The sequence below is a fragment of the Fringilla coelebs genome (assembly GCF_963513975.1).
Source record: "Fringilla coelebs genome assembly, chromosome: 35".
Classification (NCBI taxonomy): domain Eukaryota; kingdom Metazoa; phylum Chordata; class Aves; order Passeriformes; family Fringillidae; genus Fringilla; species Fringilla coelebs.
The window spans coordinates 789,868-804,467 of record NC_140061.1 but is presented as its reverse complement, the minus strand read 5'-3'; the positions used below and the strand labels follow the sequence as shown (position 1 = coordinate 804,467).

At 56.1% G+C, this 14,600-nt stretch overlaps 1 protein-coding gene across 1 annotated transcript; it reads left to right on the top strand.

The window, feature by feature from the left end:
• Positions 1–381: 381 nt before the first annotated feature.
• CDIPT (CDP-diacylglycerol--inositol 3-phosphatidyltransferase) lies at positions 382–14,348 on the top strand. Its single transcript, XM_084224262.1, has 6 exons — positions 382–509; positions 3,995–4,129; positions 7,628–7,781; positions 11,112–11,193; positions 12,409–12,490; positions 13,980–14,348. Exons 1-6 carry the CDS (start codon positions 455–457, stop codon positions 14,132–14,134), a joined length of 663 nt encoding a protein of 220 aa, XP_084080388.1. The 5' UTR covers positions 382–454; the 3' UTR covers positions 14,135–14,348.
• Positions 14,349–14,600: the final 252 nt, after the last annotated feature.

Genomic DNA, 14,600 nt, shown 5'->3' with positions numbered 1-14,600 from the left:
GGGGGCGTGGCTTAAAGCAGGAGCACCGCGGGGTTGGGGAACGGCGCTGATTGGCCGAGGGGTTTCTTCGCGTGCTCTGATTGGCGGAGGCGTTGCTAGGCGGGCTCTAGTGGGTGCGGCGTTGCCAGCCGTGCTCTGATTGGCGGAGGCGTTGCTAGGCGGGCTCTAAGTGGCACGGCGTTGCTAGGCGTGCTCTGATTGGCGGAGCCGTTGCTAGGCGGGCTGTAGTGGGTGCGGCGTTGCTCGGCGCGCTCTGATTGGTTACGGCGTTACTTCGCGCTCTCTGATTGGCGGGGGCGTGCCAACCCGCGCTCTGATTGGTTGGGAGCGCCGCGTTTCTTCCGCTTCCGGCACCACGTGACCCGCGGCGCTCTTAAAGGGGCCGCGCGGCGCGGGCGGAATTTTTGGGGGGATTTTGGGGGGTCCCGGGGGGGCCCGGGGGGGTCCCGGGGCCATGGGGGGAGGGGAGGACGTGAGGGCCGTGTTCCTGTTCGTGCCCAACCTCATCGGTGAGCCCCGACTGGGACGAACTGGGATAAACTGGGAGGGACTGGGAGGGACTGGGAGGGACTGGGAGGGGGTTGGGGGGCACTGGGATGAACTGGGAGGGGACTGGGAGGGACTGGGAGCGATTGGGAGGGGGTTGGGGGACACTGGGATAAACTGGGAGGGGACTGGGAGGGACTGGGATGAACTGGGATGGGACTGGGAGGGGGTTGGGGGGCACTGGGATTAACTGGGAGGGGTTTGGGGGGCACTGGGTTATACTGGGATGGGACTGGGAGGGACTGGGAGCGATTGGGAGGGGGTTGGGGGGCACTGGGATAAACTGGGATGGGACTGGGACAGACTGGGAGGGACTGGGAGCGACTGGGAGGGGGTTGGGGGGCACTGGGATAAACTGGGAGGGGACTGGGAGCGACTGGGGGGCACTGGGATGAACTGGGATGGGACTGGGAGGGAACTGGGAGGGACTGGGAGGGGGTTGGGGGGAACTGGGGTCACTGGGAGGGCATTGGTTTATACTGGGAGGGACTGGGAGGGGGTTGGGGGATGCTGGGATAAACTGGGAAAGGACTGTGGGGGAACTGGTTTATACTGGGAGGGGTTTGAGGGGTACTGGGATGAACTGGGAGGGGGTTGGGGGGGAACTGGGGTCACTGGGAAGGAACTGGTTTATACTGGGAGGGACTGGGGGTGAACTGGGTAATACTGGGAGGGGTTTGAGGGGTACTGGGATCAACTGGGAGGGACTGGGATAAACTGGGAGGGGATTGGGGGGCACTGGGATAAACTGGGAGGGGTTTGAGGGGTACTGGGATAAACTGGGAGGGGGTTGGGGGGAACTGGGGTCACTGGGAGGGAACTGGTTTATACTGGGAGGGACTGGGAGGGGTTTGGGGGGAACTGGGTTATACTGGGAGGGGATCGAGTTATACTGGGAGGGGTTTGAGGGGTACTGGGAGGGAACTGGGAGAAACTGGGAGGGGGTTGGGGTCACTGGGTTATACTGGGAGGGACTGGGAGGGAACTGGTTTATACTGGGAGGGGTTTGAGGGGTACTGGGATGAACTGGGAGGGACTGGGATAAACTGGGATGGGACTGGGACAGACTGGGAGGGACTGGGAGCGACTGGGAGGGGGTTGGGGGGCACTGGGATAAACTGGGAGGGACTGGGAGGGGGTTGGGGGGCACTGGGATAAACTGGGAGGGGACTGGGAGGGACTGGGATAAACTGGGAGGGACTGGGAGGGACTGGGATAAACTGGGAGGGGGTTGGGGGGGTTTTGGGGTCACTGGGATGAACTGGGATGGGTCTGGGATGAACTGGGATGAACTGGGAGGGGGTTGGGGGGGAACTGGGGTCACTGGGAAGGAACTGGTTTATACTGGGAGGGACTGGGAGGGAACTGGGTTATACTGGGAGGGTGTTGGGGGGCACCGGGATAAACTGGGAGGGGATTGGGATGGGACTGGGAGGGGACTGGGGGGCACTGGTATAAACTGGGAGGGGGTTGGGAGGGACTGGGTTATACTGGGAGGGGACTGGGAGGGACTGGGAGGGAACTGGTTTATACTGGGAGGGGTTTGAGGGGTACTGGGATGAACTGGGAGGGACTGGGAGGGGGTTGGGGGACACTGGGATAAATTGGGATGGGACTGGGAGGGACTGGGAGGGAACTGGGTTAAACTGGGAGGAGGTTGGGGGAGATTTGGGGTCACTGGGAGGGACTGGGAGGGAACTGGTTTATACTGGGAGGAGGTTGGGGGGGATTTGGAGTCACTGGGAGGGAACTGGTTTATACTGGGAGGGACTGGGAGGGAACTGGGTTATACTGGGAGGGGGTTGGGGGGCACCGGGATAAACTGGGAGGGGATTGGGATGGGACTGGGAGGGGACTGGGAGGGACTGGGATAAACTGGGAGGGGGTTGGGGGGCACTGGTTTATACTGGGAGGGGTTTGAGGGGCACTGGGATAAACTGGGATGGGACTGGGACAAACTGGGAGGGACTGGGAGCGACTGGGAGCGGGTTGGGGGGCACTGGGATAAACTGGGAGGGGACTGGGAGGGACTGGGATGAACTGGGAGGGGGTTGGGGAGGATTTGGAGTCACTGGGAGGGAACTGGTTTATACTGGGAGGGACTGGGAGGGGTTGGGGGGAGATTGGGGGGGACTGGGATAAACTGGGAGGGACTGGGACAGGATGGGGGGCACTGGTTTATACTGGGATGGACTGGGAGGGGTTAATGGGGGGACTGGGGGAGAACTGGGAGGAACTGGGAGGGACTGGGATAAACTGGGAGGGGATTGGGGGGCACTGGGTTATACTGGGAGGGACTGGGAGGGACTGGGTTAAACTGGGAGGGGATTGGGGGTTACTGGGATGAACTGGTTTGTACTGGTCCATACTGGTCCATACTGGTCCATACCAGTCCGTACCAGTCCATACCGGTCCATACTGGTCCATACCGGTCCGTACTGGTTTATGCTGCTCTATACTGGTCCATACCAGTCCATACTGGTCCATACTGGTCCGTATCGGTCCATACTGGTTTATACTGGTTTATACCGGTCTGTACCAGTCCATACTGGTCCATACCGGTCCATACCAGTCCATACCGGTCCGTACCAGTCCATACTGGTTTATACTGGTCCGTACCGGTCCATACCGGTCCGTACCAGTCCATACTGGTTTATACTGGTCCGTACCGGTCCATACCGGTCCGTACCAGTCCATACTGGTTTATACCGGTCCATACCGGTCCATACCGGTCCATACTGGTCCATACCGGTCCATACTGGTTTATACTGGTCCGTACTGGTCCATACTGGTTTACACCAGTCCGTACTGGTTTATACCGGTCCGTACCAGTCCATACTGGTTTATACTGGTCCATACCAGTCCATACCACTCCATACTGGTCCGTACCGGTCCATACCGGTCCATACTGGTCCATACTGGTTTATACTGGTCTGTACTGGTCCATACCGGTCCATACTGGTCCATACCGGTCCATACCGGTCCGTACTGGTCCATACTGGTCCGTACTGGTCCATACTGGTTTATACTGGTCTGTACTGGTCCATACCGGTCCATACCAGTCCATACCAGTCCATACCGGTCCATACTGGTCCATACTGGTCCATACCAGTCCATACCAGTCCATACTGGTCCATACTGGTCCATACTGGTCCGTACCGGTCCATACTGGTCCATACTGGTTTATACTGGTCCGTACCGGTCCATCTTGGTCCGTACCAGTCCATACTGGTTTATACTGGTCCGTACTGGTCCATACCGATCCGTACCAGTCCATACTGGTTTATACTGGTCCGTACTGGTCCGTACCGGTCCATACTAGTCCATACTGGTCCGTACTGGTCCATACTGGTCCATACTGGTCCATACTGGTTTACACCAGTCCGTACTGGTTTATACCGGTCCGTACCAGTCCATACTGGTCCATACTGGTCCGTACTGGTCCCAGGCTACGCCCGCATCCTGCTGGCCGCCGTCTCCTTCGCGCTGATGCCGACGCGGCCGGGCCCCGCGGCCGCCTGCTACGGCCTGGCCGGACTGCTGGACGCGGTGGACGGACACACGGCCAGGCTGCTCGGACAGGGTAACTGGGGAGACTGGGAGGGACTGGGAGGGACTGGGAGCATGGGGTTATACTGGTTACACTGGGTTACACTGGGTTATACTGGTTTGTACTGGGTTATACTGGAGGGGCTCCTGGCCGGACTGCTGGACGCCGTGGACGGACACACGGCCAGGCTGCTCGGACAGGGTAACTGGGGAGACTGGGAGGGACTGGTTTATACTGGGAGGGACTGGTTTGTACTGGGAAAGGGGACTGGGAGCGCTGGTTTGTACTGGTTACACTGGGTTATACTGGTTTGTACTGGGTTATACTGGACGGGCTCCTGGCCGGACTGCTGGACGCCGTGGACGGACACACGGCCAGAATGCTCGGACAGGGTAACTGGGGAGACTGGTTTATACTGGTGTATACTGGGAGGGACTGGTTTGTTCTGGGAGAGGGGACTGGGAGTGCTCCTTTGTACTGGTTTGTACTGGTTATACTGGGTTATACTGGACGGGCTCCTGGCCGGACTGCTGGACGCCGTGGACGGACACACGGCCAGGATGCTGGGACAGGGTAACTGGGGATACTGGTTATACTGGTTTGTACTGGGAGGGACTGGGAGAGGGGACAGGGAGCGCTGGTTTGTACTGGGTTACACTGGGTTATACTGGGTTACACTGGGTTATACTGGACGGGCTCCTGGCCGGACTGCTGGACGCCGTGGACGGACACACGGCCAGGCTGCTCGGACAGGGTAATGGGTTATACTGATTTATACTGGTTTATACTGGTTTGTACTGGTTTGTACTGGGAAAGGGGACTGGGAGCGCTGGGTTATACTGGTTATACTGGGTTATACTGGACGGGCTCCTGGCCGGACTGCTGGACGCTGTGGACGGACACACGGCCAGGATGCTGGGACAGGGTAACTGGGTTATACTGGGTTATACTGGGAGGGACTGGTTTGTACTGGTTACACTGGTTTGTACTGGTTACACTGGGTTATACTGGACGGGCTCCTGGCCGGACTGCTGGACGCCGTGGACGGACACACGGCCAGGCTGCTGGGACAGGGTAACTGGGGAGACTGGGAGGGACTGGTTTATACTGGGAGGAACTGGTTTGTACTGGGAGAGGGGACTGGGAGGGACTGGGAGTGCTGGTTTGTACTGGTTACACTGGGTTATACTGGACGGGCTCCTGGCCGGACTGCTGGACGCCGTGGACGGACACACGGCCAGGATGCTTGGACAGGGTAACTGGGGAGACTGGGAGGGACTGGTTTGTACTGGGAGGGACTGGGAGAGGGGACTGGGAGGGACTGGTTTGTACTGGTTACACTGGGTTATACTGGGTCATACTGGGTTATACTGGGTCATACTGGGTTATACTGGACGGGCTCCTGGCCGGACTGCTGGACGCCGTGGACGGACACACGGCCAGAATGCTGGGACAGGGTAACTGACTGGTTATACTGGGAGGGACTGGGAGGGACTGGTTTGTACTGGGAAAGGGGACTGGTAGCGCTGGTTTGTACTGGTTTGTACTGGGTTATACTGGACGGGCTCCTGGCCAGACTGCTGGACGCCGTGGACGGACACACGGCCAGGATGCTCGGACAGGGTAATGGTTTATACTGGTTTATACTGGTTTATACTGGGAGGGACTGGGAGAGGGGACTGGGAGGGACTGGTTGCACTGGGTTATACTGGTTTGTACTGGGTTATACTGAATGGGCTCCTGGCTGGACTGCTGGACGCCGTGGACGGACACACGGCCAGGCTGCTGGGACAGGGTAACTGGGGATACTGGTTATACTGGTTTGTACTGGGAGGGACTGGGAGAGGGGACAGGGAGCGCTGGTTTGTACTGGGTTACACTGGGTTATACTGGGTTACACTGGGTTATACTGGGTTATACTGGGTTATACTGGACGGGCTCCTGGCCGGACTGCTGGACGCCGTGGACGGACACACGGCCAGGATGCTCGGACAGGGTAATGGATTATACTGGTTTGTACTGGGAGGGACTGGTTTGTACTGGGAGAGGGGCCTGGGAGCGCTGGGTTATACTGGTTTGTACTGGGTTATACTGGACGGGCTCCTGGCCGGACTGCTGGACGCCGTGGACGGACACACGGCCAGGATGCTCGGACAGGGTAACTGGGGATACTGGTTTGTACTGGGAGGGACTGGGTTATACTGGTTTGTACTGGTTACACTGGTTTGTACTGGGTTATACTGGTCTGTACTGGTTTATACTGGACGGGCTCCTGGCCGGACTGCTGGACGCCGTGGACGGACACACGGCCAGGATGCTGGGACAGGGTAACTGGGGAGACTGGTTTGTACTGGGAGGGACTGGGAGAGGGGACTGGAAGCGCTGGTTTGTACTGGTTATACTGGTTTGTACTGGGTTATACTGGATAGACACACGGCCAGGCTGCTGGAACAGGGTAACTGGTTTATACTGGTCTATACTGGGAGGGACTGGGAGTGCTGGTTTGTACTGGTTGTACTGGGTTATACTGGTTTGTGCTGTTTATACTGGTTTGGACTGGTTTGAACTGGGAGGGTGGCTGGGAGGGACTGGTTTGTACTGGTCTGTACTGGTTTGTACTGGGAGGGACTGGGACAAACTGGGAATGGACTGGGAGGGGTGAAAAGAGGCTTAAAATGGCGGCTGTGGGCGTGGTTTGGTCATTGTAGGCGTGGTTTGAGACTTTGTGGGCGTGGTTCAGCACGGATGATGTAATACATTATCGATGATGTCATTGTAGGCGTGGTTTGAGGGTAAACTATTCTGCTGGGGGTGTGGCCTAAGTGGGTGTGCCGTTTAACCACGCCCCCCGCCGCCATCTTGGATTGTCCTTTTCATCTTTCCCTCCAAATTTTGGTGGTTTTACCCCAAAATTTCCGGGTTTTTTTCCCAAATTCGGACGTTTTCCCCCCAAATTTTCACCCCCCAGTCTCTCCCAGTTTGGGACTGATCCGATCCCAGTTTGGGACTGGTCCGATCCCAGTTCGGCCCCGCCCCCGCCGCCATCTTGGATTGTCCATCTCATCTTTTCCCTCCAAATGTTGACGTTTTTACCCCAAAATTTCCTCTTTTTTCCCAAATTCGGACGTTTTCCCCCCAAATTTTCACCCCCCGGGCTCTCCCAGTTTGGGACTGGTCTGATCCCAGTTCGGCCCCGCCCCCGCCGCCATCTTGGATTGTCCTTTTCATCTTTTCCCTCCAAATTTTGGCATTTTTACCCCAAAATTTCCATTTTTTCACCCAAATTTGGACGTTTTCCCCCCAGATTTTCACCCCCCAGTCTCTCCCAGTTTGGGACTGGTCCGGTCCCAGTTCGGCCCCGCCCCCGCCGCCATCTTGGATTGTCCTTTTCATCTTTTCCCTCCAAATTTTGGCATTTTTACCCCAAAATTTCCATTTTTTCACCCAAATGTGGACTTTTTCCCCCCAAATTTTCACCCCCCAGTCTCTCCCAGTTTGGGACTGGTCCGATCCCAGTTTCCCCCCGCCCAGGCTCGCGGCTGGGGGCCATGCTGGACATGCTGACGGACAGACTGAGCTCCCTCTGCCTCCTGCTCAACCTGGCGCTGCTCTACCCGCGGTGGGCGGGGCTCTTCCAGCTCAGCATGGCGCTCGACGTGGCCAGCCATTGGCTGCACATGCACTGGTGGGCGGGGCTTGGCGGGGCGGGGCCGGGAGCGGGAAAAAACGGGGGGAAATGGGGAAAAAAACGGGAAAAAAATGGGGAAAAAAGGGAAAATTGGAGAGTTGGGGGCGTGGTTTGAGTGGGAGAGGGCGTGGTTTAGGTGGGTGGGGCCAGGGTGGGGTCGGGAAAGAGAAATGGGGGGAAAAGTGGAAAAAAACGGGAAAAAAAAGAAAAAAAGGGGGGGAAATGGGGGTTTGGGGGCGTGGTTTGAGTGGGAGGGGGTGTGGCTTAAGTGGGTGGGGCCAGGGTGGGGTCGGGGGGGCGAAATGGGGGAAAATCAGGAAGAAATGGGAAAAAATGGGGAGAAAAAGGGGGGAAATGGAGGTTTGGGGGCGTGGTCTGAATGGGAGAGGGCGTGGCTTAAGTGGGTGGGGTTAGGGTGGGGTCGGGAAAGAGAAATGGGGGGAAAAGGGGGAAAAATGGGGAAAAAAACGGAAAAAAATGGAAAGAAAAAAGGAGAAATGGGGTTTTGGGGGCGTGGTTTGAGTTGGAGAGGGCGTGGCTTAAGTGGGTGGGGCCAGGGTGGGGTCGGGAGGGAGAAATGGGGGGGAAAGGGGAAAAAAACGGGGAAAAAAAGAAAAAAAGGGGGGGAAATGGGGGTTTGGGGGCGTGGTTTGTGTGGGAGGGGGTGTGGCTTAAGTGGGTGGGGCCAGGGTGGGGTCAGGGGGGAGAAATGGGGGGAAATCAGGAAGAAATGGGGAAAAATGGGGGGAAAATGGGGAAAAATGGGGGTTTGGGGGCGTGGTTTGGGTGGGAGAGGGTGTGGCTTAAGTGGGTGGGGCCAGGGTGGGGTCGGGGGGGAGAAATGGGGGGGAAAGGGGGAAAAATGGGGAAAAAAACGGGAAAAAATGGAAAAAAAAGGGGGGAAATGGGGGTTTGGGGGCATGGTCTGAATGGGAGAGGGCGTGGTTTAGGTGGGTGGGGCAGGGGCGGGGTCAGGATGGGAAAAAATGGGAAAATCAGGAAGAAATGGGAAAAAAAGGGGAGAAAAGGGAGGGAAATGGGGGTTTGGGGGCGTGGTTTGAGTGGGAGAGGGCGTGGTTTAGGTGGGTGGGGCCAGGGTGGGGTCGGGAGGGAGAAATGGGGGGGAAAGGGGAAAAAATGGGGGAAAAAACGGGAAAAAATGGAAAGAAAAGGGGGGAAATGGGGGTTTGGGGGCGTGGTTTGAGTGGGAGGGGCGTGGTTTAAGTGGGTGGGGTCGGGGGGAGAAATGGGGGGAAATTTGGAGAAAATGGGAAAGAAATGGGGAAGAAATGGGGAAAATTGGGGGGAAATTGGAAAAAAATGGGGGGTTGGGGGCGTGGTTTGAATGAAAGGGGGCGTGGTTTATTTGGGTGGGGCTGGGTGGGGTCTGGGCGTGGTCAGGAGGGGTTAATCGGGGGGTGGGGAGGGGGAAAAGGAGGAAAAATGGTGAAAAAAGGAAAATTGGGGGCGTGGCTTCATTGGGAGGGGCGTGGTTTGGGTGGGTGGGGTCAGAATGGAAAAATTCGGGGGGTGGGGGAAAAGGGGGCGTGGCCTGTGTTGAATTTATGGTAATGAGGTTCATGCCACTCCGTATTTGGCGATGTGGGCGTGGCCTTATTCCATTGATGGGCACCTGGTTCATTTCCATATTTGGCAATGTGGGCGTGGCCTCATTCCATTGATGGGCACCTGGTTCATTTCCATATTTGGCAATGTGGGCGTGGCCTCACTCCATTTATGGTCACCCGGTTCATTTCCATATTTGGCAATGTGGGCGTGGCCTCACTCCATTTATGGTCACCCGGTTCATTTCCATATTTGGCAATGTGGGCGTGGCCTCACTCCATTTATGGTCACCCGGTTCATTTCCATATTTGGTGATGTGGGCGTGGCCTCATGCCATTTATGGTAAATTGTTAATTTCCATATTTAGCAATGTGGGCGTGGCCTCACTCCATTGATGGTCACCTGGTTAATTTCCATATTTGGCATTGTGGGCGTGGCCTTGTTCTGTTTATGGCAAATTGTTAATTTCCATATTTGGGAATGTGGGCGTGGCCTCATTCCATTTATGGTCACCCGGTTCATTTCCATATTTGGCAATGTGGGCGTGGCCTCATGCCATTTATGGTAAATTGTTAATTTCCATATTTGGCATTGTGGGCGTGGCCTCACTCCATTGATGGTCACCTGGTTAATTTCCATATTTGGCATTGTAGGCGTGGCCTATGTTCCTTATATGGTCACGTGGTTTATTTCCATATTTGGCAATGTGGGCGTGGCCTCATTCCATTGATGGTCACATGGTTTATTTCCATATTTGGTAATGTGGGCGTGGCCTCGCTCCATTTACATTTACCTTGTTAATTTCCATATTTAGCAATGTGGGCGTGGCCTCATTCCATTGATGGTCACCTGGTTAAATTCCATATTTAGGAATGTGGGCGTGGCCTTATTCTATTTATGGTCACGTGGTTTATTTCCATATTTAGCAATGTGGGCGTGGCCTAATTCCATTTATGGTAAATGGTTCATTTCCATATTTGGCAATGTGGGCGTGGCCTCACTCCATTTACATTTACCTGGTTAATTTCCATATTTGGGAATGTGGGCGTGGCCTCACTCCATTGATGGTCACCTGGTTCATTTCCATATTCGGCAATGTGGGCGTGGCCTCACTCCATTTATGGTCTCCTGGTTAATTTCCATATTTGGCAATGTGGGCGTGGCCTCATTATGTTTACGTTACCCTGGTTAATTTCCATATTTGGCAATATGGGCGTGGCCTCATTATGTTTATGTTAACCTGGTTAATTTCCATATTTGGCAATGTGGGCGTGGCCTCATGCCATTTATGTTAATGTGGTTTATTCCCATATTTGGCAGTGTGGGCGTGGCCTCATGCCATTTATGGTAATTTGTTAATTTCCATATTTGGTGATGTGGGCGTGGCCTCATTATGTTTACATCAATCTGTTTTATTTCCATATTTGGTGATGTGGGCGTGGCCTCATTCCATTTATGGTAAATTGTTAATTTCCATATTTGGCAATGTGGGCGTGGCCTCACTCCATTGTTGGTCATGTGGTTTTTTCCATATTTGGCAATGTGGGCGTGGCCTCATGCCATTTATGGTAAATCGTTAATTTCCATATTTGGCAATGTGGGCGTGGCCTCATTATGTTAACCTGGTTAATTTCCATATTTGGCGATGTGGGCGTGGCCTCTGCTCCTTATATGGTCACGTGGTTTATCCCGCCCCAGTTATGTCGATGTGGGCGTGTTCTCGCTCTGACCACGCCCCCTTTGGCCCCTCCCCTCCTTTAGCTCCACCCTCCAGGGGGCGGCGTCGCACAAGGCCGTGGGGGGGGAGGGGCACCCCCTGCTGAGGCGCTACTACCAGAGCAGGGTGAGACTGGGGATACTGGTTTGTACTGGGAGGGACTGGGGGGGACTGGGGGGGACTGGGAGGGACTGGGGGGGACTGGGATCAAACTGGGAGGGACTGGGGGGGACTGGGAGGGAACTGGGGGGGACTGGGAGGGACTGGGGGGGACTGGGATGGACTGGGAGGGACTGGGATGGACTTGGAGGGACTGGGAGGGGATTGGGAACAAACTGGGACAAACTGGGAGTGAACTGGGTTATACTGGTTTGTACTGGGAGGGACTGGGGGGGACTGGGGGGGACTGGGAGGGACTGGGAGGGACTGGGATGGACTGGGAGGGACTGGGAACAAACTGGGACAAACTGGGAGTGAACTGGGTTATACTGGTTTGTACTGGGAGGGACTGGGGGGGACTGGAGGGGACTGGGAACAAACTGGGATCAAACTGGGAGGGACTGGGAGGGACTGGGATGGGACTGGGAGGGACTGGGATGGACTGGGGGGGACTGGGGGGGACTGGGGGGGACTGGGAGGGACTGGGAGGGAACTGGGATGGACTGGAGGGAACTGGGATCAAACTGGGATGGACTGGGAGGGAACTGGGGGGGAACTGGGAGGGACTGGGGGGGACTGGGAGGGACTGGGAGGGACTGGGGTGGGACTGGGAGGGACTAGGATGGACTGGGAGGGAACTGGGATGGACTGGGAGGGAACTGGGATCAAACTGGGATGGACTGGGAGGGACTGGGAGGGACTGGGAGGGAACTGGGGGGGAACTGGGAGGGACTGGGGGGGACTGGGAGGGACTGGGATGGGACTGGGAACAGACTGGGAGGGGACTGGGATGGACTGGGGGGGACTGGGGGGACTGGGAGGGAACTGGGGGGGACTGGGGGGACTGGGAGGGTATTGGGAACAAACTGGGAGGGAACCGGGGATGGACTGGGAGGGGCTAAAGCTGAACTGGTTTGTACTGGGATGGACTGGGAGGGAACTGGGATGAACTGGGAGGGGGCTAAAGCTGAACTGGTTTATACTGGATGAACTGGGAGGGACTGGGATGAACTGGGACAAACTGGGAGGGTGCTCAAAACAGAACTGGGAATAAAACAACCCCAAACTGGGACCAAACTGGGACCAAACTGGGACCAAACTGGGACCAAACGGGGAAAGGGGCGTGTCTCTGGAATGACCACGCCCCTTTACTGACCACGCCCCCTCTGGCCCCGCCCCCAGCCCCTCCTCTTCCTGCTGTGCGCCGGAAATGAAGCGTTCTATGGGAGCCTGTACCTGCTGCACTGGGGGGAGGGGCCCGCAGGTGGGTTATACTGGTTTATACTGGTTTATACTGGGAGGGACTGGTTTGGACTGGTTTGGACTGGTTATACTGGGTTATACTGGTCAGACTGGTTTGTACTGGTTTGTACTGGGTTCTATGGGAGCCTGTACCTGCTGCACTGGGGGGGAGGGGCCTGCAGGTGGTTATACTGGTTTATACTGGTTTATACTGGGAGGGACTGGTTTGGACTGGTTTGGACTGGTTTGGACTGGTTAGACTGGGTTATACTGGTCAGACTGGTTTGTACTGGTTTGTACTGGGGTTCTATGGGAGCCTGTACCTGCTGCACTGGGGGGAGGGGCCCGCAGGTGGGGTTATACTGGTTTATACTGGTTTATACTGGTTTGGACTGGTTTGGACTGGTTTGGACTGGTTTGGACTGGTTTATACTGGGTTATACTGGTTTGTACTGGTTTGTACTGGGGTTCTATGGGAGCCTGTACCTGCTGCACTGGGGGGGAGGGGGCCCGCAGGTGGGTGTTACTGGTTTATACTGGTTTATACTGGTTTATACTGGTTTATACTGGTTTATACTGGTTTGGACTGGTTATACTGGGTTATACTGGTCAGACTGGTTTGTACTGGTTTGTACTGGGGTTCTATGGGAGCCTGTACCTGCTGCACTGGGGGGAGGGGCCTGCAGGTGGGTTATACTGGTTTGTACTGGTTTATACTGGGAGGGACTGGTTTGGACTGGTTTGGACTGGGAGGGACTGGTTTGGAGTGGTTATACTGGGGTTATACTGGTTTGTACTGGTTTTAACTGGTCCGTACTGGTCTGCACTGGTCCAAACTGGTTCTGACTGGTTCTGGCTGGTTCAAAACCGGTTTAGAACTGGTTTTAAACTGGTTTTAACTGGTTTTAACTGGTTTTAACCGGGTTTTTTTACAGTTTTTTCTGGTTTTTTTAACTGGTGCTGGTCCATACTGGTCCACACTGGTCCGTACTGGTTTTAACTGGTCCGTACTGGTTCTAACTGGTTTTAAACCAGCTTTAACCGGTTTTAACTGGTTTTAAACAGGTTTTAAACCGATTTTAACCAGGTTTTTTTGCTGGTTTTTCTGATTTTTTTCACTGTTGCTGGTCCATACTGGTTCATACTGGTCCGCACTGGTTCTGACCGGTCCGAGCTGGTTCTGACTGGTCAAAACCGGCTTTAACTGGTTTTAAACTGGTTTTAACCGGTTTTAACTGGTTTTAACTGGTTTTAACCGTTTTTTAAACCGTTTTTTTCTGGGTTTTTTGATTGCTGCTGGTCCATACTGGTCTACACTGGTTCGAACTGGTTCTGACTGGTTCTGACTGGTTTTAAACCGGCTTTAACTGGTTTTAAACTGGTTTTAACCGGGTTTTTTGCTGGTTTTTCTGGTTTATTTAACTGGTGCTGGTCCATACTGGTCCGCACTGGTTTTAACTGGTCCGAACTGGTTCTGACCGGTCCTGACCGGTCCGTTCTGCTCCCCGCAGCGTTCCCGGGCGGTCCCGGCCTGGCCAGGCTGGCCCTGTGGCTCTCGGCCCCTCTGGCCGCCCTCAAATCCTTCCTGAACCTTCTACAGCTGGCGGGGGCCCTGAGGGGCGTGGCCGCCCTGGACGCGGCCGAGAGGGCCCGGAAAGGCTCCTAAGCCCCGCCCCCGACACGCCCCGCCCCTCCCCCACCCGCCCCGCCCTCCCCCACCCCCCCCTCCGCCGAGGGGGAGGGGCAGAAACGATCCCCGGCCCCTCCCCCCACACCAACCCCAAAATCCCCTCCCCCCAATGGAGGGGGTGGGAGGGGGGCGTGGTCACGACAAGCTCCGCCCACTGTTCCGCCTTTTATGCATAATAAAGAGAAAGTGGCCCCGCCCCCTTTTAGAGTGTGTCTGTGTGAGGGGGGTGGGGCGGGAAAGGGGAGGGTGCGGGAAAGGGGGGGGAGGGGCGGTGCCCCCAGTCCCTCCCAGTTTGTCCCAGTCCCTCCCAGTTTGTCCCAGTCCCTCCCAGTTTGATCCCAGTCCCTCCCAGTTTGCCCCAGTCCCTCCCAGTCCCTCCCAGTTTGATCCCAGTCCCTCCCAGTTTGTCCCAGTCCCTCCCAGTCCCTCCCAGTCCCTCCCA